Source organism: Sphaerodactylus townsendi, linkage group LG17, assembly GCF_021028975.2.
Source record: "Sphaerodactylus townsendi isolate TG3544 linkage group LG17, MPM_Stown_v2.3, whole genome shotgun sequence".
In the NCBI taxonomy this organism is placed as follows: Eukaryota; Metazoa; Chordata; class Lepidosauria; order Squamata; family Sphaerodactylidae; genus Sphaerodactylus; species Sphaerodactylus townsendi.
Window position 1 is genome coordinate 12,427,384 of NC_059441.1, and position 25,009 is coordinate 12,452,392.

Below are 25,009 nucleotides of genomic sequence, written 5' to 3' on the forward strand. Positions count from 1 at the left end.
GGGGGGGGGTGGGGGGGGGGGGGGGTGGGGGGGGGGGGGGGTGGGGGGGGGGGGGGGTGGGGGGGGGGGGGGGTGGGGGGGGGGGGGGGTGGGGGGGGGGGGGGGTGGGGGGGGGGGGGGGTGGGGGGGGGGGGGGGTGGGGGGGGGGGGGGGTGGGGGGGGGGGGGGGTGGGGGGGGGGGGGGGTGGGGGGGGGGGGGGGTGGGGGGGGGGGGGGGTGGGGGGGGGGGGGGGTGGGGGGGGGGGGGGGTGGGGGGGGGGGGGGGTGGGGGGGGGGGGGGGTGGGGGGGGGGGGGGGTGGGGGGGGGGGGGGGTGGGGGGGGGGGGGGGTGGGGGGGGGGGGGGGTGGGGGGGGGGGGGGGTGGGGGGGGGGGGGGGTGGGGGGGGGGGGGGGTGGGGGGGGGGGGGGGTGGGGGGGGGGGGGGGTGGGGGGGGGGGGGGGTGGGGGGGGGGGGGGGTGGGGGGGGGGGGGGGTGGGGGGGGGGGGGGGTGGGGGGGGGGGGGGGTGGGGGGGGGGGGGGGTGGGGGGGGGGGGGGGTGGGGGGGGGGGGGGGTGGGGGGGGGGGGGGGTGGGGGGGGGGGGGGGTGGGGGGGGGGGGGGGTGGGGGGGGGGGGGGGTGGGGGGGGGGGGGGGTGGGGGGGGGGGGGGGTGGGGGGGGGGGGGGGTGGGGGGGGGGGGGGGTGGGGGGGGGGGGGGGTGGGGGGGGGGGGGGGTGGGGGGGGGGGGGGGTGGGGGGGGGGGGGGGTGGGGGGGGGGGGGGGTGGGGGGGGGGGGGGGTGGGGGGGGGGGGGGGTGGGGGGGGGGGGGGGTGGGGGGGGGGGGGGGTGGGGGGGGGGGGGGGTGGGGGGGGGGGGGGGTGGGGGGGGGGGGGGGTGGGGGGGGGGGGGGGTGGGGGGGGGGGGGGGTGGGGGGGGGGGGGGGTGGGGGGGGGGGGGGGTGGGGGGGGGGGGGGGTGGGGGGGGGGGGGGGTGGGGGGGGGGGGGGGTGGGGGGGGGGGGGGGTGGGGGGGGGGGGGGGTGGGGGGGGGGGGGGGTGGGGGGGGGGGGGGGTGGGGGGGGGGGGGGGTGGGGGGGGGGGGGGGTGGGGGGGGGGGGGGGTGGGGGGGGGGGGGGGTGGGGGGGGGGGGGGGTGGGGGGGGGGGGGGGTGGGGGGGGGGGGGGGTGGGGGGGGGGGGGGGTGGGGGGGGGGGGGGGTGGGGGGGGGGGGGGGTGGGGGGGGGGGGGGGTGGGGGGGGGGGGGGGTGGGGGGGGGGGGGGGTGGGGGGGGGGGGGGGTGGGGGGGGGGGGGGGTGGGGGGGGGGGGGGGTGGGGGGGGGGGGGGGTGGGGGGGGGGGGGGGTGGGGGGGGGGGGGGGTGGGGGGGGGGGGGGGTGGGGGGGGGGGGGGGTGGGGGGGGGGGGGGGTGGGGGGGGGGGGGGGTGGGGGGGGGGGGGGGTGGGGGGGGGGGGGGGTGGGGGGGGGGGGGGGTGGGGGGGGGGGGGGGTGGGGGGGGGGGGGGGTGGGGGGGGGGGGGGGTGGGGGGGGGGGGGGGTGGGGGGGGGGGGGGGTGGGGGGGGGGGGGGGTGGGGGGGGGGGGGGGTGGGGGGGGGGGGGGGTGGGGGGGGGGGGGGGTGGGGGGGGGGGGGGGTGGGGGGGGGGGGGGGTGGGGGGGGGGGGGGGTGGGGGGGGGGGGGGGTGGGGGGGGGGGGGGGTGGGGGGGGGGGGGGGTGGGGGGGGGGGGGGGTGGGGGGGGGGGGGGGTGGGGGGGGGGGGGGGTGGGGGGGGGGGGGGGTGGGGGGGGGGGGGGGTGGGGGGGGGGGGGGGTGGGGGGGGGGGGGGGTGGGGGGGGGGGGGGGTGGGGGGGGGGGGGGGTGGGGGGGGGGGGGGGTGGGGGGGGGGGGGGGTGGGGGGGGGGGGGGGTGGGGGGGGGGGGGGGTGGGGGGGGGGGGGGGTGGGGGGGGGGGGGGGTGGGGGGGGGGGGGGGTGGGGGGGGGGGGGGGTGGGGGGGGGGGGGGGTGGGGGGGGGGGGGGGTGGGGGGGGGGGGGGGTGGGGGGGGGGGGGGGTGGGGGGGGGGGGGGGTGGGGGGGGGGGGGGGTGGGGGGGGGGGGGGGTGGGGGGGGGGGGGGGTGGGGGGGGGGGGGGGTGGGGGGGGGGGGGGGTGGGGGGGGGGGGGGGTGGGGGGGGGGGGGGGTGGGGGGGGGGGGGGGTGGGGGGGGGGGGGGGTGGGGGGGGGGGGGGGTGGGGGGGGGGGGGGGTGGGGGGGGGGGGGGGTGGGGGGGGGGGGGGGTGGGGGGGGGGGGGGGTGGGGGGGGGGGGGGGTGGGGGGGGGGGGGGGTGGGGGGGGGGGGGGGTGGGGGGGGGGGGGGGTGGGGGGGGGGGGGGGTGGGGGGGGGGGGGGGTGGGGGGGGGGGGGGGTGGGGGGGGGGGGGGGTGGGGGGGGGGGGGGGTGGGGGGGGGGGGGGGTGGGGGGGGGGGGGGGTGGGGGGGGGGGGGGGTGGGGGGGGGGGGGGGTGGGGGGGGGGGGGGGTGGGGGGGGGGGGGGGTGGGGGGGGGGGGGGGTGGGGGGGGGGGGGGGTGGGGGGGGGGGGGGGTGGGGGGGGGGGGGGGTGGGGGGGGGGGGGGGTGGGGGGGGGGGGGGGTGGGGGGGGGGGGGGGTGGGGGGGGGGGGGGGTGGGGGGGGGGGGGGGTGGGGGGGGGGGGGGGTGGGGGGGGGGGGGGGTGGGGGGGGGGGGGGGTGGGGGGGGGGGGGGGTGGGGGGGGGGGGGGGTGGGGGGGGGGGGGGGTGGGGGGGGGGGGGGGTGGGGGGGGGGGGGGGTGGGGGGGGGGGGGGGTGGGGGGGGGGGGGGGTGGGGGGGGGGGGGGGTGGGGGGGGGGGGGGGTGGGGGGGGGGGGGGGTGGGGGGGGGGGGGGGTGGGGGGGGGGGGGGGTGGGGGGGGGGGGGGGTGGGGGGGGGGGGGGGTGGGGGGGGGGGGGGGTGGGGGGGGGGGGGGGTGGGGGGGGGGGGGGGTGGGGGGGGGGGGGGGTGGGGGGGGGGGGGGGTGGGGGGGGGGGGGGGTGGGGGGGGGGGGGGGTGGGGGGGGGGGGGGGTGGGGGGGGGGGGGGGTGGGGGGGGGGGGGGGTGGGGGGGGGGGGGGGTGGGGGGGGGGGGGGGTGGGGGGGGGGGGGGGTGGGGGGGGGGGGGGGTGGGGGGGGGGGGGGGTGGGGGGGGGGGGGGGTGGGGGGGGGGGGGGGTGGGGGGGGGGGGGGGTGGGGGGGGGGGGGGGTGGGGGGGGGGGGGGGTGGGGGGGGGGGGGGGTGGGGGGGGGGGGGGGTGGGGGGGGGGGGGGGTGGGGGGGGGGGGGGGTGGGGGGGGGGGGGGGTGGGGGGGGGGGGGGGTGGGGGGGGGGGGGGGTGGGGGGGGGGGGGGGTGGGGGGGGGGGGGGGTGGGGGGGGGGGGGGGTGGGGGGGGGGGGGGGTGGGGGGGGGGGGGGGTGGGGGGGGGGGGGGGTGGGGGGGGGGGGGGGTGGGGGGGGGGGGGGGTGGGGGGGGGGGGGGGTGGGGGGGGGGGGGGGTGGGGGGGGGGGGGGGTGGGGGGGGGGGGGGGTGGGGGGGGGGGGGGGTGGGGGGGGGGGGGGGTGGGGGGGGGGGGGGGTGGGGGGGGGGGGGGGTGGGGGGGGGGGGGGGTGGGGGGGGGGGGGGGTGGGGGGGGGGGGGGGTGGGGGGGGGGGGGGGTGGGGGGGGGGGGGGGTGGGGGGGGGGGGGGGTGGGGGGGGGGGGGGGTGGGGGGGGGGGGGGGTGGGGGGGGGGGGGGGTGGGGGGGGGGGGGGGTGGGGGGGGGGGGGGGTGGGGGGGGGGGGGGGTGGGGGGGGGGGGGGGTGGGGGGGGGGGGGGGTGGGGGGGGGGGGGGGTGGGGGGGGGGGGGGGTGGGGGGGGGGGGGGGTGGGGGGGGGGGGGGGTGGGGGGGGGGGGGGGTGGGGGGGGGGGGGGGTGGGGGGGGGGGGGGGTGGGGGGGGGGGGGGGTGGGGGGGGGGGGGGGTGGGGGGGGGGGGGGGTGGGGGGGGGGGGGGGTGGGGGGGGGGGGGGGTGGGGGGGGGGGGGGGTGGGGGGGGGGGGGGGTGGGGGGGGGGGGGGGTGGGGGGGGGGGGGGGTGGGGGGGGGGGGGGGTGGGGGGGGGGGGGGGTGGGGGGGGGGGGGGGTGGGGGGGGGGGGGGGTGGGGGGGGGGGGGGGTGGGGGGGGGGGGGGGTGGGGGGGGGGGGGGGTGGGGGGGGGGGGGGGTGGGGGGGGGGGGGGGTGGGGGGGGGGGGGGGTGGGGGGGGGGGGGGGTGGGGGGGGGGGGGGGTGGGGGGGGGGGGGGGTGGGGGGGGGGGGGGGTGGGGGGGGGGGGGGGTGGGGGGGGGGGGGGGTGGGGGGGGGGGGGGGTGGGGGGGGGGGGGGGTGGGGGGGGGGGGGGGTGGGGGGGGGGGGGGGTGGGGGGGGGGGGGGGTGGGGGGGGGGGGGGGTGGGGGGGGGGGGGGGTGGGGGGGGGGGGGGGTGGGGGGGGGGGGGGGTGGGGGGGGGGGGGGGTGGGGGGGGGGGGGGGTGGGGGGGGGGGGGGGTGGGGGGGGGGGGGGGTGGGGGGGGGGGGGGGTGGGGGGGGGGGGGGGTGGGGGGGGGGGGGGGTGGGGGGGGGGGGGGGTGGGGGGGGGGGGGGGTGGGGGGGGGGGGGGGTGGGGGGGGGGGGGGGTGGGGGGGGGGGGGGGTGGGGGGGGGGGGGGGTGGGGGGGGGGGGGGGTGGGGGGGGGGGGGGGTGGGGGGGGGGGGGGGTGGGGGGGGGGGGGGGTGGGGGGGGGGGGGGGTGGGGGGGGGGGGGGGTGGGGGGGGGGGGGGGTGGGGGGGGGGGGGGGTGGGGGGGGGGGGGGGTGGGGGGGGGGGGGGGTGGGGGGGGGGGGGGGTGGGGGGGGGGGGGGGTGGGGGGGGGGGGGGGTGGGGGGGGGGGGGGGTGGGGGGGGGGGGGGGTGGGGGGGGGGGGGGGTGGGGGGGGGGGGGGGTGGGGGGGGGGGGGGGTGGGGGGGGGGGGGGGTGGGGGGGGGGGGGGGTGGGGGGGGGGGGGGGTGGGGGGGGGGGGGGGTGGGGGGGGGGGGGGGTGGGGGGGGGGGGGGGTGGGGGGGGGGGGGGGTGGGGGGGGGGGGGGGTGGGGGGGGGGGGGGGTGGGGGGGGGGGGGGGTGGGGGGGGGGGGGGGTGGGGGGGGGGGGGGGTGGGGGGGGGGGGGGGTGGGGGGGGGGGGGGGTGGGGGGGGGGGGGGGTGGGGGGGGGGGGGGGTGGGGGGGGGGGGGGGTGGGGGGGGGGGGGGGTGGGGGGGGGGGGGGGTGGGGGGGGGGGGGGGTGGGGGGGGGGGGGGGTGGGGGGGGGGGGGGGTGGGGGGGGGGGGGGGTGGGGGGGGGGGGGGGTGGGGGGGGGGGGGGGTGGGGGGGGGGGGGGGTGGGGGGGGGGGGGGGTGGGGGGGGGGGGGGGTGGGGGGGGGGGGGGGTGGGGGGGGGGGGGGGTGGGGGGGGGGGGGGGTGGGGGGGGGGGGGGGTGGGGGGGGGGGGGGGTGGGGGGGGGGGGGGGTGGGGGGGGGGGGGGGTGGGGGGGGGGGGGGGTGGGGGGGGGGGGGGGTGGGGGGGGGGGGGGGTGGGGGGGGGGGGGGGTGGGGGGGGGGGGGGGTGGGGGGGGGGGGGGGTGGGGGGGGGGGGGGGTGGGGGGGGGGGGGGGTGGGGGGGGGGGGGGGTGGGGGGGGGGGGGGGTGGGGGGGGGGGGGGGTGGGGGGGGGGGGGGGTGGGGGGGGGGGGGGGTGGGGGGGGGGGGGGGTGGGGGGGGGGGGGGGTGGGGGGGGGGGGGGGTGGGGGGGGGGGGGGGTGGGGGGGGGGGGGGGTGGGGGGGGGGGGGGGTGGGGGGGGGGGGGGGTGGGGGGGGGGGGGGGTGGGGGGGGGGGGGGGTGGGGGGGGGGGGGGGTGGGGGGGGGGGGGGGTGGGGGGGGGGGGGGGTGGGGGGGGGGGGGGGTGGGGGGGGGGGGGGGTGGGGGGGGGGGGGGGTGGGGGGGGGGGGGGGTGGGGGGGGGGGGGGGTGGGGGGGGGGGGGGGTGGGGGGGGGGGGGGGTGGGGGGGGGGGGGGGTGGGGGGGGGGGGGGGTGGGGGGGGGGGGGGGTGGGGGGGGGGGGGGGTGGGGGGGGGGGGGGGTGGGGGGGGGGGGGGGTGGGGGGGGGGGGGGGTGGGGGGGGGGGGGGGTGGGGGGGGGGGGGGGTGGGGGGGGGGGGGGGTGGGGGGGGGGGGGGGTGGGGGGGGGGGGGGGTGGGGGGGGGGGGGGGTGGGGGGGGGGGGGGGTGGGGGGGGGGGGGGGTGGGGGGGGGGGGGGGTGGGGGGGGGGGGGGGTGGGGGGGGGGGGGGGTGGGGGGGGGGGGGGGTGGGGGGGGGGGGGGGTGGGGGGGGGGGGGGGTGGGGGGGGGGGGGGGTGGGGGGGGGGGGGGGTGGGGGGGGGGGGGGGTGGGGGGGGGGGGGGGTGGGGGGGGGGGGGGGTGGGGGGGGGGGGGGGTGGGGGGGGGGGGGGGTGGGGGGGGGGGGGGGTGGGGGGGGGGGGGGGTGGGGGGGGGGGGGGGTGGGGGGGGGGGGGGGTGGGGGGGGGGGGGGGTGGGGGGGGGGGGGGGTGGGGGGGGGGGGGGGTGGGGGGGGGGGGGGGTGGGGGGGGGGGGGGGTGGGGGGGGGGGGGGGTGGGGGGGGGGGGGGGTGGGGGGGGGGGGGGGTGGGGGGGGGGGGGGGTGGGGGGGGGGGGGGGTGGGGGGGGGGGGGGGTGGGGGGGGGGGGGGGTGGGGGGGGGGGGGGGTGGGGGGGGGGGGGGGTGGGGGGGGGGGGGGGTGGGGGGGGGGGGGGGTGGGGGGGGGGGGGGGTGGGGGGGGGGGGGGGTGGGGGGGGGGGGGGGTGGGGGGGGGGGGGGGTGGGGGGGGGGGGGGGTGGGGGGGGGGGGGGGTGGGGGGGGGGGGGGGTGGGGGGGGGGGGGGGTGGGGGGGGGGGGGGGTGGGGGGGGGGGGGGGTGGGGGGGGGGGGGGGTGGGGGGGGGGGGGGGTGGGGGGGGGGGGGGGTGGGGGGGGGGGGGGGTGGGGGGGGGGGGGGGTGGGGGGGGGGGGGGGTGGGGGGGGGGGGGGGTGGGGGGGGGGGGGGGTGGGGGGGGGGGGGGGTGGGGGGGGGGGGGGGTGGGGGGGGGGGGGGGTGGGGGGGGGGGGGGGTGGGGGGGGGGGGGGGTGGGGGGGGGGGGGGGTGGGGGGGGGGGGGGGTGGGGGGGGGGGGGGGTGGGGGGGGGGGGGGGTGGGGGGGGGGGGGGGTGGGGGGGGGGGGGGGTGGGGGGGGGGGGGGGTGGGGGGGGGGGGGGGTGGGGGGGGGGGGGGGTGGGGGGGGGGGGGGGTGGGGGGGGGGGGGGGTGGGGGGGGGGGGGGGTGGGGGGGGGGGGGGGTGGGGGGGGGGGGGGGTGGGGGGGGGGGGGGGTGGGGGGGGGGGGGGGTGGGGGGGGGGGGGGGTGGGGGGGGGGGGGGGTGGGGGGGGGGGGGGGTGGGGGGGGGGGGGGGTGGGGGGGGGGGGGGGTGGGGGGGGGGGGGGGTGGGGGGGGGGGGGGGTGGGGGGGGGGGGGGGTGGGGGGGGGGGGGGGTGGGGGGGGGGGGGGGTGGGGGGGGGGGGGGGTGGGGGGGGGGGGGGGTGGGGGGGGGGGGGGGTGGGGGGGGGGGGGGGTGGGGGGGGGGGGGGGTGGGGGGGGGGGGGGGTGGGGGGGGGGGGGGGTGGGGGGGGGGGGGGGTGGGGGGGGGGGGGGGTGGGGGGGGGGGGGGGTGGGGGGGGGGGGGGGTGGGGGGGGGGGGGGGTGGGGGGGGGGGGGGGTGGGGGGGGGGGGGGGTGGGGGGGGGGGGGGGTGGGGGGGGGGGGGGGTGGGGGGGGGGGGGGGTGGGGGGGGGGGGGGGTGGGGGGGGGGGGGGGTGGGGGGGGGGGGGGGTGGGGGGGGGGGGGGGTGGGGGGGGGGGGGGGTGGGGGGGGGGGGGGGTGGGGGGGGGGGGGGGTGGGGGGGGGGGGGGGTGGGGGGGGGGGGGGGTGGGGGGGGGGGGGGGTGGGGGGGGGGGGGGGTGGGGGGGGGGGGGGGTGGGGGGGGGGGGGGGTGGGGGGGGGGGGGGGTGGGGGGGGGGGGGGGTGGGGGGGGGGGGGGGTGGGGGGGGGGGGGGGTGGGGGGGGGGGGGGGTGGGGGGGGGGGGGGGTGGGGGGGGGGGGGGGTGGGGGGGGGGGGGGGTGGGGGGGGGGGGGGGTGGGGGGGGGGGGGGGTGGGGGGGGGGGGGGGTGGGGGGGGGGGGGGGTGGGGGGGGGGGGGGGTGGGGGGGGGGGGGGGTGGGGGGGGGGGGGGGTGGGGGGGGGGGGGGGTGGGGGGGGGGGGGGGTGGGGGGGGGGGGGGGTGGGGGGGGGGGGGGGTGGGGGGGGGGGGGGGTGGGGGGGGGGGGGGGTGGGGGGGGGGGGGGGTGGGGGGGGGGGGGGGTGGGGGGGGGGGGGGGTGGGGGGGGGGGGGGGTGGGGGGGGGGGGGGGTGGGGGGGGGGGGGGGTGGGGGGGGGGGGGGGTGGGGGGGGGGGGGGGTGGGGGGGGGGGGGGGTGGGGGGGGGGGGGGGTGGGGGGGGGGGGGGGTGGGGGGGGGGGGGGGTGGGGGGGGGGGGGGGTGGGGGGGGGGGGGGGTGGGGGGGGGGGGGGGTGGGGGGGGGGGGGGGTGGGGGGGGGGGGGGGTGGGGGGGGGGGGGGGTGGGGGGGGGGGGGGGTGGGGGGGGGGGGGGGTGGGGGGGGGGGGGGGTGGGGGGGGGGGGGGGTGGGGGGGGGGGGGGGTGGGGGGGGGGGGGGGTGGGGGGGGGGGGGGGTGGGGGGGGGGGGGGGTGGGGGGGGGGGGGGGTGGGGGGGGGGGGGGGTGGGGGGGGGGGGGGGTGGGGGGGGGGGGGGGTGGGGGGGGGGGGGGGTGGGGGGGGGGGGGGGTGGGGGGGGGGGGGGGTGGGGGGGGGGGGGGGTGGGGGGGGGGGGGGGTGGGGGGGGGGGGGGGTGGGGGGGGGGGGGGGTGGGGGGGGGGGGGGGTGGGGGGGGGGGGGGGTGGGGGGGGGGGGGGGTGGGGGGGGGGGGGGGTGGGGGGGGGGGGGGGTGGGGGGGGGGGGGGGTGGGGGGGGGGGGGGGTGGGGGGGGGGGGGGGTGGGGGGGGGGGGGGGTGGGGGGGGGGGGGGGTGGGGGGGGGGGGGGGTGGGGGGGGGGGGGGGTGGGGGGGGGGGGGGGTGGGGGGGGGGGGGGGTGGGGGGGGGGGGGGGTGGGGGGGGGGGGGGGTGGGGGGGGGGGGGGGTGGGGGGGGGGGGGGGTGGGGGGGGGGGGGGGTGGGGGGGGGGGGGGGTGGGGGGGGGGGGGGGTGGGGGGGGGGGGGGGTGGGGGGGGGGGGGGGTGGGGGGGGGGGGGGGTGGGGGGGGGGGGGGGTGGGGGGGGGGGGGGGTGGGGGGGGGGGGGGGTGGGGGGGGGGGGGGGTGGGGGGGGGGGGGGGTGGGGGGGGGGGGGGGTGGGGGGGGGGGGGGGTGGGGGGGGGGGGGGGTGGGGGGGGGGGGGGGTGGGGGGGGGGGGGGGTGGGGGGGGGGGGGGGTGGGGGGGGGGGGGGGTGGGGGGGGGGGGGGGTGGGGGGGGGGGGGGGTGGGGGGGGGGGGGGGTGGGGGGGGGGGGGGGTGGGGGGGGGGGGGGGTGGGGGGGGGGGGGGGTGGGGGGGGGGGGGGGTGGGGGGGGGGGGGGGTGGGGGGGGGGGGGGGTGGGGGGGGGGGGGGGTGGGGGGGGGGGGGGGTGGGGGGGGGGGGGGGTGGGGGGGGGGGGGGGTGGGGGGGGGGGGGGGTGGGGGGGGGGGGGGGTGGGGGGGGGGGGGGGTGGGGGGGGGGGGGGGTGGGGGGGGGGGGGGGTGGGGGGGGGGGGGGGTGGGGGGGGGGGGGGGTGGGGGGGGGGGGGGGTGGGGGGGGGGGGGGGTGGGGGGGGGGGGGGGTGGGGGGGGGGGGGGGTGGGGGGGGGGGGGGGTGGGGGGGGGGGGGGGTGGGGGGGGGGGGGGGTGGGGGGGGGGGGGGGTGGGGGGGGGGGGGGGTGGGGGGGGGGGGGGGTGGGGGGGGGGGGGGGTGGGGGGGGGGGGGGGTGGGGGGGGGGGGGGGTGGGGGGGGGGGGGGGTGGGGGGGGGGGGGGGTGGGGGGGGGGGGGGGTGGGGGGGGGGGGGGGTGGGGGGGGGGGGGGGTGGGGGGGGGGGGGGGTGGGGGGGGGGGGGGGTGGGGGGGGGGGGGGGTGGGGGGGGGGGGGGGTGGGGGGGGGGGGGGGTGGGGGGGGGGGGGGGTGGGGGGGGGGGGGGGTGGGGGGGGGGGGGGGTGGGGGGGGGGGGGGGTGGGGGGGGGGGGGGGTGGGGGGGGGGGGGGGTGGGGGGGGGGGGGGGTGGGGGGGGGGGGGGGTGGGGGGGGGGGGGGGTGGGGGGGGGGGGGGGTGGGGGGGGGGGGGGGTGGGGGGGGGGGGGGGTGGGGGGGGGGGGGGGTGGGGGGGGGGGGGGGTGGGGGGGGGGGGGGGTGGGGGGGGGGGGGGGTGGGGGGGGGGGGGGGTGGGGGGGGGGGGGGGTGGGGGGGGGGGGGGGTGGGGGGGGGGGGGGGTGGGGGGGGGGGGGGGTGGGGGGGGGGGGGGGTGGGGGGGGGGGGGGGTGGGGGGGGGGGGGGGTGGGGGGGGGGGGGGGTGGGGGGGGGGGGGGGTGGGGGGGGGGGGGGGTGGGGGGGGGGGGGGGTGGGGGGGGGGGGGGGTGGGGGGGGGGGGGGGTGGGGGGGGGGGGGGGTGGGGGGGGGGGGGGGTGGGGGGGGGGGGGGGTGGGGGGGGGGGGGGGTGGGGGGGGGGGGGGGTGGGGGGGGGGGGGGGTGGGGGGGGGGGGGGGTGGGGGGGGGGGGGGGTGGGGGGGGGGGGGGGTGGGGGGGGGGGGGGGTGGGGGGGGGGGGGGGTGGGGGGGGGGGGGGGTGGGGGGGGGGGGGGGTGGGGGGGGGGGGGGGTGGGGGGGGGGGGGGGTGGGGGGGGGGGGGGGTGGGGGGGGGGGGGGGTGGGGGGGGGGGGGGGTGGGGGGGGGGGGGGGTGGGGGGGGGGGGGGGTGGGGGGGGGGGGGGGTGGGGGGGGGGGGGGGTGGGGGGGGGGGGGGGTGGGGGGGGGGGGGGGTGGGGGGGGGGGGGGGTGGGGGGGGGGGGGGGTGGGGGGGGGGGGGGGTGGGGGGGGGGGGGGGTGGGGGGGGGGGGGGGTGGGGGGGGGGGGGGGTGGGGGGGGGGGGGGGTGGGGGGGGGGGGGGGTGGGGGGGGGGGGGGGTGGGGGGGGGGGGGGGTGGGGGGGGGGGGGGGTGGGGGGGGGGGGGGGTGGGGGGGGGGGGGGGTGGGGGGGGGGGGGGGTGGGGGGGGGGGGGGGTGGGGGGGGGGGGGGGTGGGGGGGGGGGGGGGTGGGGGGGGGGGGGGGTGGGGGGGGGGGGGGGTGGGGGGGGGGGGGGGTGGGGGGGGGGGGGGGTGGGGGGGGGGGGGGGTGGGGGGGGGGGGGGGTGGGGGGGGGGGGGGGTGGGGGGGGGGGGGGGTGGGGGGGGGGGGGGGTGGGGGGGGGGGGGGGTGGGGGGGGGGGGGGGTGGGGGGGGGGGGGGGTGGGGGGGGGGGGGGGTGGGGGGGGGGGGGGGTGGGGGGGGGGGGGGGTGGGGGGGGGGGGGGGTGGGGGGGGGGGGGGGTGGGGGGGGGGGGGGGTGGGGGGGGGGGGGGGTGGGGGGGGGGGGGGGTGGGGGGGGGGGGGGGTGGGGGGGGGGGGGGGTGGGGGGGGGGGGGGGTGGGGGGGGGGGGGGGTGGGGGGGGGGGGGGGTGGGGGGGGGGGGGGGTGGGGGGGGGGGGGGGTGGGGGGGGGGGGGGGTGGGGGGGGGGGGGGGTGGGGGGGGGGGGGGGTGGGGGGGGGGGGGGGTGGGGGGGGGGGGGGGTGGGGGGGGGGGGGGGTGGGGGGGGGGGGGGGTGGGGGGGGGGGGGGGTGGGGGGGGGGGGGGGTGGGGGGGGGGGGGGGTGGGGGGGGGGGGGGGTGGGGGGGGGGGGGGGTGGGGGGGGGGGGGGGTGGGGGGGGGGGGGGGTGGGGGGGGGGGGGGGTGGGGGGGGGGGGGGGTGGGGGGGGGGGGGGGTGGGGGGGGGGGGGGGTGGGGGGGGGGGGGGGTGGGGGGGGGGGGGGGTGGGGGGGGGGGGGGGTGGGGGGGGGGGGGGGTGGGGGGGGGGGGGGGTGGGGGGGGGGGGGGGTGGGGGGGGGGGGGGGTGGGGGGGGGGGGGGGTGGGGGGGGGGGGGGGTGGGGGGGGGGGGGGGTGGGGGGGGGGGGGGGTGGGGGGGGGGGGGGGTGGGGGGGGGGGGGGGTGGGGGGGGGGGGGGGTGGGGGGGGGGGGGGGTGGGGGGGGGGGGGGGTGGGGGGGGGGGGGGGTGGGGGGGGGGGGGGGTGGGGGGGGGGGGGGGTGGGGGGGGGGGGGGGTGGGGGGGGGGGGGGGTGGGGGGGGGGGGGGGTGGGGGGGGGGGGGGGTGGGGGGGGGGGGGGGTGGGGGGGGGGGGGGGTGGGGGGGGGGGGGGGTGGGGGGGGGGGGGGGTGGGGGGGGGGGGGGGTGGGGGGGGGGGGGGGTGGGGGGGGGGGGGGGTGGGGGGGGGGGGGGGTGGGGGGGGGGGGGGGTGGGGGGGGGGGGGGGTGGGGGGGGGGGGGGGTGGGGGGGGGGGGGGGTGGGGGGGGGGGGGGGTGGGGGGGGGGGGGGGTGGGGGGGGGGGGGGGTGGGGGGGGGGGGGGGTGGGGGGGGGGGGGGGTGGGGGGGGGGGGGGGTGGGGGGGGGGGGGGGTGGGGGGGGGGGGGGGTGGGGGGGGGGGGGGGTGGGGGGGGGGGGGGGTGGGGGGGGGGGGGGGTGGGGGGGGGGGGGGGTGGGGGGGGGGGGGGGTGGGGGGGGGGGGGGGTGGGGGGGGGGGGGGGTGGGGGGGGGGGGGGGTGGGGGGGGGGGGGGGTGGGGGGGGGGGGGGGTGGGGGGGGGGGGGGGTGGGGGGGGGGGGGGGTGGGGGGGGGGGGGGGTGGGGGGGGGGGGGGGTGGGGGGGGGGGGGGGTGGGGGGGGGGGGGGGTGGGGGGGGGGGGGGGTGGGGGGGGGGGGGGGTGGGGGGGGGGGGGGGTGGGGGGGGGGGGGGGTGGGGGGGGGGGGGGGTGGGGGGGGGGGGGGGTGGGGGGGGGGGGGGGTGGGGGGGGGGGGGGGTGGGGGGGGGGGGGGGTGGGGGGGGGGGGGGGTGGGGGGGGGGGGGGGTGGGGGGGGGGGGGGGTGGGGGGGGGGGGGGGTGGGGGGGGGGGGGGGTGGGGGGGGGGGGGGGTGGGGGGGGGGGGGGGTGGGGGGGGGGGGGGGTGGGGGGGGGGGGGGGTGGGGGGGGGGGGGGGTGGGGGGGGGGGGGGGTGGGGGGGGGGGGGGGTGGGGGGGGGGGGGGGTGGGGGGGGGGGGGGGTGGGGGGGGGGGGGGGTGGGGGGGGGGGGGGGTGGGGGGGGGGGGGGGTGGGGGGGGGGGGGGGTGGGGGGGGGGGGGGGTGGGGGGGGGGGGGGGTGGGGGGGGGGGGGGGTGGGGGGGGGGGGGGGTGGGGGGGGGGGGGGGTGGGGGGGGGGGGGGGTGGGGGGGGGGGGGGGTGGGGGGGGGGGGGGGTGGGGGGGGGGGGGGGTGGGGGGGGGGGGGGGTGGGGGGGGGGGGGGGTGGGGGGGGGGGGGGGTGGGGGGGGGGGGGGGTGGGGGGGGGGGGGGGTGGGGGGGGGGGGGGGTGGGGGGGGGGGGGGGTGGGGGGGGGGGGGGGTGGGGGGGGGGGGGGGTGGGGGGGGGGGGGGGTGGGGGGGGGGGGGGGTGGGGGGGGGGGGGGGTGGGGGGGGGGGGGGGTGGGGGGGGGGGGGGGTGGGGGGGGGGGGGGGTGGGGGGGGGGGGGGGTGGGGGGGGGGGGGGGTGGGGGGGGGGGGGGGTGGGGGGGGGGGGGGGTGGGGGGGGGGGGGGGTGGGGGGGGGGGGGGGTGGGGGGGGGGGGGGGTGGGGGGGGGGGGGGGTGGGGGGGGGGGGGGGTGGGGGGGGGGGGGGGTGGGGGGGGGGGGGGGTGGGGGGGGGGGGGGGTGGGGGGGGGGGGGGGTGGGGGGGGGGGGGGGTGGGGGGGGGGGGGGGTGGGGGGGGGGGGGGGTGGGGGGGGGGGGGGGTGGGGGGGGGGGGGGGTGGGGGGGGGGGGGGGTGGGGGGGGGGGGGGGTGGGGGGGGGGGGGGGTGGGGGGGGGGGGGGGTGGGGGGGGGGGGGGGTGGGGGGGGGGGGGGGTGGGGGGGGGGGGGGGTGGGGGGGGGGGGGGGTGGGGGGGGGGGGGGGTGGGGGGGGGGGGGGGTGGGGGGGGGGGGGGGTGGGGGGGGGGGGGGGTGGGGGGGGGGGGGGGTGGGGGGGGGGGGGGGTGGGGGGGGGGGGGGGTGGGGGGGGGGGGGGGTGGGGGGGGGGGGGGGTGGGGGGGGGGGGGGGTGGGGGGGGGGGGGGGTGGGGGGGGGGGGGGGTGGGGGGGGGGGGGGGTGGGGGGGGGGGGGGGTGGGGGGGGGGGGGGGTGGGGGGGGGGGGGGGTGGGGGGGGGGGGGGGTGGGGGGGGGGGGGGGTGGGGGGGGGGGGGGGTGGGGGGGGGGGGGGGTGGGGGGGGGGGGGGGTGGGGGGGGGGGGGGGTGGGGGGGGGGGGGGGTGGGGGGGGGGGGGGGTGGGGGGGGGGGGGGGTGGGGGGGGGGGGGGGTGGGGGGGGGGGGGGGTGGGGGGGGGGGGGGGTGGGGGGGGGGGGGGGTGGGGGGGGGGGGGGGTGGGGGGGGGGGGGGGTGGGGGGGGGGGGGGGTGGGGGGGGGGGGGGGTGGGGGGGGGGGGGGGTGGGGGGGGGGGGGGGTGGGGGGGGGGGGGGGTGGGGGGGGGGGGGGGTGGGGGGGGGGGGGGGTGGGGGGGGGGGGGGGTGGGGGGGGGGGGGGGTGGGGGGGGGGGGGGGTGGGGGGGGGGGGGGGTGGGGGGGGGGGGGGGTGGGGGGGGGGGGGGGTGGGGGGGGGGGGGGGTGGGGGGGGGGGGGGGTGGGGGGGGGGGGGGGTGGGGGGGGGGGGGGGTGGGGGGGGGGGGGGGTGGGGGGGGGGGGGGGTGGGGGGGGGGGGGGGTGGGGGGGGGGGGGGGTGGGGGGGGGGGGGGGTGGGGGGGGGGGGGGGTGGGGGGGGGGGGGGGTGGGGGGGGGGGGGGGTGGGGGGGGGGGGGGGTGGGGGGGGGGGGGGGTGGGGGGGGGGGGGGGTGGGGGGGGGGGGGGGTGGGGGGGGGGGGGGGTGGGGGGGGGGGGGGGTGGGGGGGGGGGGGGGTGGGGGGGGGGGGGGGTGGGGGGGGGGGGGGGTGGGGGGGGGGGGGGGTGGGGGGGGGGGGGGGTGGGGGGGGGGGGGGGTGGGGGGGGGGGGGGGTGGGGGGGGGGGGGGGTGGGGGGGGGGGGGGGTGGGGGGGGGGGGGGGTGGGGGGGGGGGGGGGTGGGGGGGGGGGGGGGTGGGGGGGGGGGGGGGTGGGGGGGGGGGGGGGTGGGGGGGGGGGGGGGTGGGGGGGGGGGGGGGTGGGGGGGGGGGGGGGTGGGGGGGGGGGGGGGTGGGGGGGGGGGGGGGTGGGGGGGGGGGGGGGTGGGGGGGGGGGGGGGTGGGGGGGGGGGGGGGTGGGGGGGGGGGGGGGTGGGGGGGGGGGGGGGTGGGGGGGGGGGGGGGTGGGGGGGGGGGGGGGTGGGGGGGGGGGGGGGTGGGGGGGGGGGGGGGTGGGGGGGGGGGGGGGTGGGGGGGGGGGGGGGTGGGGGGGGGGGGGGGTGGGGGGGGGGGGGGGTGGGGGGGGGGGGGGGTGGGGGGGGGGGGGGGTGGGGGGGGGGGGGGGTGGGGGGGGGGGGGGGTGGGGGGGGGGGGGGGTGGGGGGGGGGGGGGGTGGGGGGGGGGGGGGGTGGGGGGGGGGGGGGGTGGGGGGGGGGGGGGGTGGGGGGGGGGGGGGGTGGGGGGGGGGGGGGGTGGGGGGGGGGGGGGGTGGGGGGGGGGGGGGGTGGGGGGGGGGGGGGGTGGGGGGGGGGGGGGGTGGGGGGGGGGGGGGGTGGGGGGGGGGGGGGGTGGGGGGGGGGGGGGGTGGGGGGGGGGGGGGGTGGGGGGGGGGGGGGGTGGGGGGGGGGGGGGGTGGGGGGGGGGGGGGGTGGGGGGGGGGGGGGGTGGGGGGGGGGGGGGGTGGGGGGGGGGGGGGGTGGGGGGGGGGGGGGGTGGGGGGGGGGGGGGGTGGGGGGGGGGGGGGGTGGGGGGGGGGGGGGGTGGGGGGGGGGGGGGGTGGGGGGGGGGGGGGGTGGGGGGGGGGGGGGGTGGGGGGGGGGGGGGGTGGGGGGGGGGGGGGGTGGGGGGGGGGGGGGGTGGGGGGGGGGGGGGGTGGGGGGGGGGGGGGGTGGGGGGGGGGGGGGGTGGGGGGGGGGGGGGGTGGGGGGGGGGGGGGGTGGGGGGGGGGGGGGGTGGGGGGGGGGGGGGGTGGGGGGGGGGGGGGGTGGGGGGGGGGGGGGGTGGGGGGGGGGGGGGGTGGGGGGGGGGGGGGGTGGGGGGGGGGGGGGGTGGGGGGGGGGGGGGGTGGGGGGGGGGGGGGGTGGGGGGGGGGGGGGGTGGGGGGGGGGGGGGGTGGGGGGGGGGGGGGGTGGGGGGGGGGGGGGGTGGGGGGGGGGGGGGGTGGGGGGGGGGGGGGGTGGGGGGGGGGGGGGGTGGGGGGGGGGGGGGGTGGGGGGGGGGGGGGGTGGGGGGGGGGGGGGGTGGGGGGGGGGGGGGGTGGGGGGGGGGGGGGGTGGGGGGGGGGGGGGGTGGGGGGGGGGGGGGGTGGGGGGGGGGGGGGGTGGGGGGGGGGGGGGGTGGGGGGGGGGGGGGGTGGGGGGGGGGGGGGGTGGGGGGGGGGGGGGGTGGGGGGGGGGGGGGGTGGGGGGGGGGGGGGGTGGGGGGGGGGGGGGGTGGGGGGGGGGGGGGGTGGGGGGGGGGGGGGGTGGGGGGGGGGGGGGGTGGGGGGGGGGGGGGGTGGGGGGGGGGGGGGGTGGGGGGGGGGGGGGGTGGGGGGGGGGGGGGGTGGGGGGGGGGGGGGGTGGGGGGGGGGGGGGGTGGGGGGGGGGGGGGGTGGGGGGGGGGGGGGGTGGGGGGGGGGGGGGGTGGGGGGGGGGGGGGGTGGGGGGGGGGGGGGGTGGGGGGGGGGGGGGGTGGGGGGGGGGGGGGGTGGGGGGGGGGGGGGGTGGGGGGGGGGGGGGGTGGGGGGGGGGGGGGGTGGGGGGGGGGGGGGGTGGGGGGGGGGGGGGGTGGGGGGGGGGGGGGGTGGGGGGGGGGGGGGGTGGGGGGGGGGGGGGGTGGGGGGGGGGGGGGGTGGGGGGGGGGGGGGGTGGGGGGGGGGGGGGGTGGGGGGGGGGGGGGGTGGGGGGGGGGGGGGGTGGGGGGGGGGGGGGGTGGGGGGGGGGGGGGGTGGGGGGGGGGGGGGGTGGGGGGGGGGGGGGGTGGGGGGGGGGGGGGGTGGGGGGGGGGGGGGGTGGGGGGGGGGGGGGGTGGGGGGGGGGGGGGGTGGGGGGGGGGGGGGGTGGGGGGGGGGGGGGGTGGGGGGGGGGGGGGGTGGGGGGGGGGGGGGGTGGGGGGGGGGGGGGGTGGGGGGGGGGGGGGGTGGGGGGGGGGGGGGGTGGGGGGGGGGGGGGGTGGGGGGGGGGGGGGGTGGGGGGGGGGGGGGGTGGGGGGGGGGGGGGGTGGGGGGGGGGGGGGGTGGGGGGGGGGGGGGGTGGGGGGGGGGGGGGGTGGGGGGGGGGGGGGGTGGGGGGGGGGGGGGGTGGGGGGGGGGGGGGGTGGGGGGGGGGGGGGGTGGGGGGGGGGGGGGGTGGGGGGGGGGGGGGGTGGGGGGGGGGGGGGGTGGGGGGGGGGGGGGGTGGGGGGGGGGGGGGGTGGGGGGGGGGGGGGGTGGGGGGGGGGGGGGGTGGGGGGGGGGGGGGGTGGGGGGGGGGGGGGGTGGGGGGGGGGGGGGGTGGGGGGGGGGGGGGGTGGGGGGGGGGGGGGGTGGGGGGGGGGGGGGGTGGGGGGGGGGGGGGGTGGGGGGGGGGGGGGGTGGGGGGGGGGGGGGGTGGGGGGGGGGGGGGGTGGGGGGGGGGGGGGGTGGGGGGGGGGGGGGGTGGGGGGGGGGGGGGGTGGGGGGGGGGGGGGGTGGGGGGGGGGGGGGGTGGGGGGGGGGGGGGGTGGGGGGGGGGGGGGGTGGGGGGGGGGGGGGGTGGGGGGGGGGGGGGGTGGGGGGGGGGGGGGGTGGGGGGGGGGGGGGGTGGGGGGGGGGGGGGGTGGGGGGGGGGGGGGGTGGGGGGGGGGGGGGGTGGGGGGGGGGGGGGGTGGGGGGGGGGGGGGGTGGGGGGGGGGGGGGGTGGGGGGGGGGGGGGGTGGGGGGGGGGGGGGGTGGGGGGGGGGGGGGGTGGGGGGGGGGGGGGGTGGGGGGGGGGGGGGGTGGGGGGGGGGGGGGGTGGGGGGGGGGGGGGGTGGGGGGGGGGGGGGGTGGGGGGGGGGGGGGGTGGGGGGGGGGGGGGGTGGGGGGGGGGGGGGGTGGGGGGGGGGGGGGGTGGGGGGGGGGGGGGGTGGGGGGGGGGGGGGGTGGGGGGGGGGGGGGGTGGGGGGGGGGGGGGGTGGGGGGGGGGGGGGGTGGGGGGGGGGGGGGGTGGGGGGGGGGGGGGGTGGGGGGGGGGGGGGGTGGGGGGGGGGGGGGGTGGGGGGGGGGGGGGGTGGGGGGGGGGGGGGGTGGGGGGGGGGGGGGGTGGGGGGGGGGGGGGGTGGGGGGGGGGGGGGGTGGGGGGGGGGGGGGGTGGGGGGGGGGGGGGGTGGGGGGGGGGGGGGGTGGGGGGGGGGGGGGGTGGGGGGGGGGGGGGGTGGGGGGGGGGGGGGGTGGGGGGGGGGGGGGGTGGGGGGGGGGGGGGGTGGGGGGGGGGGGGGGTGGGGGGGGGGGGGGGTGGGGGGGGGGGGGGGTGGGGGGGGGGGGGGGTGGGGGGGGGGGGGGGTGGGGGGGGGGGGGGGTGGGGGGGGGGGGGGGTGGGGGGGGGGGGGGGTGGGGGGGGGGGGGGGTGGGGGGGGGGGGGGGTGGGGGGGGGGGGGGGTGGGGGGGGGGGGGGGTGGGGGGGGGGGGGGGTGGGGGGGGGGGGGGGTGGGGGGGGGGGGGGGTGGGGGGGGGGGGGGGTGGGGGGGGGGGGGGGTGGGGGGGGGGGGGGGTGGGGGGGGGGGGGGGTGGGGGGGGGGGGGGGTGGGGGGGGGGGGGGGTGGGGGGGGGGGGGGGTGGGGGGGGGGGGGGGTGGGGGGGGGGGGGGGTGGGGGGGGGGGGGGGTGGGGGGGGGGGGGGGTGGGGGGGGGGGGGGGTGGGGGGGGGGGGGGGTGGGGGGGGGGGGGGGTGGGGGGGGGGGGGGGTGGGGGGGGGGGGGGGTGGGGGGGGGGGGGGGTGGGGGGGGGGGGGGGTGGGGGGGGGGGGGGGTGGGGGGGGGGGGGGGTGGGGGGGGGGGGGGGTGGGGGGGGGGGGGGGTGGGGGGGGGGGGGGGTGGGGGGGGGGGGGGGTGGGGGGGGGGGGGGGTGGGGGGGGGGGGGGGTGGGGGGGGGGGGGGGTGGGGGGGGGGGGGGGTGGGGGGGGGGGGGGGTGGGGGGGGGGGGGGGTGGGGGGGGGGGGGGGTGGGGGGGGGGGGGGGTGGGGGGGGGGGGGGGTGGGGGGGGGGGGGGGTGGGGGGGGGGGGGGGTGGGGGGGGGGGGGGGTGGGGGGGGGGGGGGGTGGGGGGGGGGGGGGGTGGGGGGGGGGGGGGGTGGGGGGGGGGGGGGGTGGGGGGGGGGGGGGGTGGGGGGGGGGGGGGGTGGGGGGGGGGGGGGGTGGGGGGGGGGGGGGGTGGGGGGGGGGGGGGGTGGGGGGGGGGGGGGGTGGGGGGGGGGGGGGGTGGGGGGGGGGGGGGGTGGGGGGGGGGGGGGGTGGGGGGGGGGGGGGGTGGGGGGGGGGGGGGGTGGGGGGGGGGGGGGGTGGGGGGGGGGGGGGGTGGGGGGGGGGGGGGGTGGGGGGGGGGGGGGGTGGGGGGGGGGGGGGGTGGGGGGGGGGGGGGGTGGGGGGGGGGGGGGGTGGGGGGGGGGGGGGGTGGGGGGGGGGGGGGGTGGGGGGGGGGGGGGGTGGGGGGGGGGGGGGGTGGGGGGGGGGGGGGGTGGGGGGGGGGGGGGGTGGGGGGGGGGGGGGGTGGGGGGGGGGGGGGGTGGGGGGGGGGGGGGGTGGGGGGGGGGGGGGGTGGGGGGGGGGGGGGGTGGGGGGGGGGGGGGGTGGGGGGGGGGGGGGGTGGGGGGGGGGGGGGGTGGGGGGGGGGGGGGGTGGGGGGGGGGGGGGGTGGGGGGGGGGGGGGGTGGGGGGGGGGGGGGGTGGGGGGGGGGGGGGGTGGGGGGGGGGGGGGGTGGGGGGGGGGGGGGGTGGGGGGGGGGGGGGGTGGGGGGGGGGGGGGGTGGGGGGGGGGGGGGGTGGGGGGGGGGGGGGGTGGGGGGGGGGGGGGGTGGGGGGGGGGGGGGGTGGGGGGGGGGGGGGGTGGGGGGGGGGGGGGGTGGGGGGGGGGGGGGGTGGGGGGGGGGGGGGGTGGGGGGGGGGGGGGGTGGGGGGGGGGGGGGGTGGGGGGGGGGGGGGGTGGGGGGGGGGGGGGGTGGGGGGGGGGGGGGGTGGGGGGGGGGGGGGGTGGGGGGGGGGGGGGGTGGGGGGGGGGGGGGGTGGGGGGGGGGGGGGGTGGGGGGGGGGGGGGGTGGGGGGGGGGGGGGGTGGGGGGGGGGGGGGGTGGGGGGGGGGGGGGGTGGGGGGGGGGGGGGGTGGGGGGGGGGGGGGGTGGGGGGGGGGGGGGGTGGGGGGGGGGGGGGGTGGGGGGGGGGGGGGGTGGGGGGGGGGGGGGGTGGGGGGGGGGGGGGGTGGGGGGGGGGGGGGGTGGGGGGGGGGGGGGGTGGGGGGGGGGGGGGGTGGGGGGGGGGGGGGGTGGGGGGGGGGGGGGGTGGGGGGGGGGGGGGGTGGGGGGGGGGGGGGGTGGGGGGGGGGGGGGGTGGGGGGGGGGGGGGGTGGGGGGGGGGGGGGGTGGGGGGGGGGGGGGGTGGGGGGGGGGGGGGGTGGGGGGGGGGGGGGGTGGGGGGGGGGGGGGGTGGGGGGGGGGGGGGGTGGGGGGGGGGGGGGGTGGGGGGGGGGGGGGGTGGGGGGGGGGGGGGGTGGGGGGGGGGGGGGGTGGGGGGGGGGGGGGGTGGGGGGGGGGGGGGGTGGGGGGGGGGGGGGGTGGGGGGGGGGGGGGGTGGGGGGGGGGGGGGGTGGGGGGGGGGGGGGGTGGGGGGGGGGGGGGGTGGGGGGGGGGGGGGGTGGGGGGGGGGGGGGGTGGGGGGGGGGGGGGGTGGGGGGGGGGGGGGGTGGGGGGGGGGGGGGGTGGGGGGGGGGGGGGGTGGGGGGGGGGGGGGGTGGGGGGGGGGGGGGGTGGGGGGGGGGGGGGGTGGGGGGGGGGGGGGGTGGGGGGGGGGGGGGGTGGGGGGGGGGGGGGGTGGGGGGGGGGGGGGGTGGGGGGGGGGGGGGGTGGGGGGGGGGGGGGGTGGGGGGGGGGGGGGGTGGGGGGGGGGGGGGGTGGGGGGGGGGGGGGGTGGGGGGGGGGGGGGGTGGGGGGGGGGGGGGGTGGGGGGGGGGGGGGGTGGGGGGGGGGGGGGGTGGGGGGGGGGGGGGGTGGGGGGGGGGGGGGGTGGGGGGGGGGGGGGGTGGGGGGGGGGGGGGGTGGGGGGGGGGGGGGGTGGGGGGGGGGGGGGGTGGGGGGGGGGGGGGGTGGGGGGGGGGGGGGGTGGGGGGGGGGGGGGGTGGGGGGGGGGGGGGGTGGGGGGGGGGGGGGGTGGGGGGGGGGGGGGGTGGGGGGGGGGGGGGGTGGGGGGGGGGGGGGGTGGGGGGGGGGGGGGGTGGGGGGGGGGGGGGGTGGGGGGGGGGGGGGGTGGGGGGGGGGGGGGGTGGGGGGGGGGGGGGGTGGGGGGGGGGGGGGGTGGGGGGGGGGGGGGGTGGGGGGGGGGGGGGGTGGGGGGGGGGGGGGGTGGGGGGGGGGGGGGGTGGGGGGGGGGGGGGGTGGGGGGGGGGGGGGGTGGGGGGGGGGGGGGGTGGGGGGGGGGGGGGGTGGGGGGGGGGGGGGGTGGGGGGGGGGGGGGGTGGGGGGGGGGGGGGGTGGGGGGGGGGGGGGGTGGGGGGGGGGGGGGGTGGGGGGGGGGGGGGGTGGGGGGGGGGGGGGGTGGGGGGGGGGGGGGGTGGGGGGGGGGGGGGGTGGGGGGGGGGGGGGGTGGGGGGGGGGGGGGGTGGGGGGGGGGGGGGGTGGGGGGGGGGGGGGGTGGGGGGGGGGGGGGGTGGGGGGGGGGGGGGGTGGGGGGGGGGGGGGGTGGGGGGGGGGGGGGGTGGGGGGGGGGGGGGGTGGGGGGGGGGGGGGGTGGGGGGGGGGGGGGGTGGGGGGGGGGGGGGGTGGGGGGGGGGGGGGGTGGGGGGGGGGGGGGGTGGGGGGGGGGGGGGGTGGGGGGGGGGGGGGGTGGGGGGGGGGGGGGGTGGGGGGGGGGGGGGGTGGGGGGGGGGGGGGGTGGGGGGGGGGGGGGGTGGGGGGGGGGGGGGGTGGGGGGGGGGGGGGGTGGGGGGGGGGGGGGGTGGGGGGGGGGGGGGGTGGGGGGGGGGGGGGGTGGGGGGGGGGGGGGGTGGGGGGGGGGGGGGGTGGGGGGGGGGGGGGGTGGGGGGGGGGGGGGGTGGGGGGGGGGGGGGGTGGGGGGGGGGGGGGGTGGGGGGGGGGGGGGGTGGGGGGGGGGGGGGGTGGGGGGGGGGGGGGGTGGGGGGGGGGGGGGGTGGGGGGGGGGGGGGGTGGGGGGGGGGGGGGGTGGGGGGGGGGGGGGGTGGGGGGGGGGGGGGGTGGGGGGGGGGGGGGGTGGGGGGGGGGGGGGGTGGGGGGGGGGGGGGGTGGGGGGGGGGGGGGGTGGGGGGGGGGGGGGGTGGGGGGGGGGGGGGGTGGGGGGGGGGGGGGGTGGGGGGGGGGGGGGGTGGGGGGGGGGGGGGGTGGGGGGGGGGGGGGGTGGGGGGGGGGGGGGGTGGGGGGGGGGGGGGGTGGGGGGGGGGGGGGGTGGGGGGGGGGGGGGGTGGGGGGGGGGGGGGGTGGGGGGGGGGGGGGGTGGGGGGGGGGGGGGGTGGGGGGGGGGGGGGGTGGGGGGGGGGGGGGGTGGGGGGGGGGGGGGGTGGGGGGGGGGGGGGGTGGGGGGGGGGGGGGGTGGGGGGGGGGGGGGGTGGGGGGGGGGGGGGGTGGGGGGGGGGGGGGGTGGGGGGGGGGGGGGGTGGGGGGGGGGGGGGGTGGGGGGGGGGGGGGGTGGGGGGGGGGGGGGGTGGGGGGGGGGGGGGGTGGGGGGGGGGGGGGGTGGGGGGGGGGGGGGGTGGGGGGGGGGGGGGGTGGGGGGGGGGGGGGGTGGGGGGGGGGGGGGGTGGGGGGGGGGGGGGGTGGGGGGGGGGGGGGGTGGGGGGGGGGGGGGGTGGGGGGGGGGGGGGGTGGGGGGGGGGGGGGGTGGGGGGGGGGGGGGGTGGGGGGGGGGGGGGGTGGGGGGGGGGGGGGGTGGGGGGGGGGGGGGGTGGGGGGGGGGGGGGGTGGGGGGGGGGGGGGGTGGGGGGGGGGGGGGGTGGGGGGGGGGGGGGGTGGGGGGGGGGGGGGGTGGGGGGGGGGGGGGGTGGGGGGGGGGGGGGGTGGGGGGGGGGGGGGGTGGGGGGGGGGGGGGGTGGGGGGGGGGGGGGGTGGGGGGGGGGGGGGGTGGGGGGGGGGGGGGGTGGGGGGGGGGGGGGGTGGGGGGGGGGGGGGGTGGGGGGGGGGGGGGGTGGGGGGGGGGGGGGGTGGGGGGGGGGGGGGGTGGGGGGGGGGGGGGGTGGGGGGGGGGGGGGGTGGGGGGGGGGGGGGGTGGGGGGGGGGGGGGGTGGGGGGGGGGGGGGGTGGGGGGGGGGGGGGGTGGGGGGGGGGGGGGGTGGGGGGGGGGGGGGGTGGGGGGGGGGGGGGGTGGGGGGGGGGGGGGGTGGGGGGGGGGGGGGGTGGGGGGGGGGGGGGGTGGGGGGGGGGGGGGGTGGGGGGGGGGGGGGGTGGGGGGGGGGGGGGGTGGGGGGGGGGGGGGGTGGGGGGGGGGGGGGGTGGGGGGGGGGGGGGGTGGGGGGGGGGGGGGGTGGGGGGGGGGGGGGGTGGGGGCGGGGGGGGGTGGGGGGGGGGGGCTGTCTGTCTGTCTGTCTGTCTGTCTGTCTGTCTGTCTGTCTGTCTTATATACCGCCCCATCCCCAAAGGGCTCTGGGCGGTGTACAACCAATAGAACAATCACATTAAATTATGAACAATAAACAACATTTTAAAATACCGGTTAAATGCAATTAACAACCAGCTCCAACCTCCATCTTAAAATCAGATGATGACATAAACAACGGACTCATTGGGCGGGTGGCATGATATGGACAAGCCCCCAAGGTGGAATAGGGGGCGCAGAGGATTTAACCCCAGCACACGACTCAAGGGGCCCAGGAACTGTGACTAGCCCAAGGTCTCCCAGCAGACTTCATGTGGAAGAGTGGGGAAAGAAATCCAGTACACCAGGTGAGCTAGAGTGGGGAATCAAGCTCAGTTCTCCAGATTAGAGGCCACTGGTTCTAACCACTACACCATGTGATGGTCAAGGTGAGACCAATAAGAACCAGGGAGGTGGAAGAGAACAAAGGAAGAATAGGCTTTAATAGCAAGAAATAAGGGGGGGAAAAACCTTTGGGAGATTAATAATCCCCAAAGTGATCCATTAGAGTTCATTAGCCCGAGCCTCTTAAGGAAATGAACGCTAACGGCGTCCTATCAGTTGGGATTAATAAATAAATGGGTCCACCCCGAACTATGCAGGACTTTGATATTTATTTATGCTTCTCCGACCTGCCTCTTTAATATGGTTGCCGTCTCGCAGGCCCTTTATTTATCATCGTGTCTCCTACTAGGGTTGCCATGTTTAATTGAC

The 25,009-nt window shown here is 92.3% G+C and overlaps 1 protein-coding gene across 1 annotated transcript in view; it reads right to left on the reverse strand.

Moving 5' to 3' along the window:
- LOC125446178 (basic proline-rich protein-like) overlaps nt 1-24,213 on the reverse strand; it is a gene marked incomplete at its 5' end in the record, with an annotated part of 33,017 nt that extends 8,804 nt beyond the window's left edge. Inside the window, one exon of the mRNA XM_048519732.1 lies at nt 22,711-24,213. Within this exon, the coding sequence (XP_048375689.1) occupies nt 22,711-24,213 (1,503 nt within the window). The remainder of the gene's footprint in view (nt 1-22,710) is intronic.
- Between the last annotated feature and the right edge of the window lie 796 nt (nt 24,214-25,009).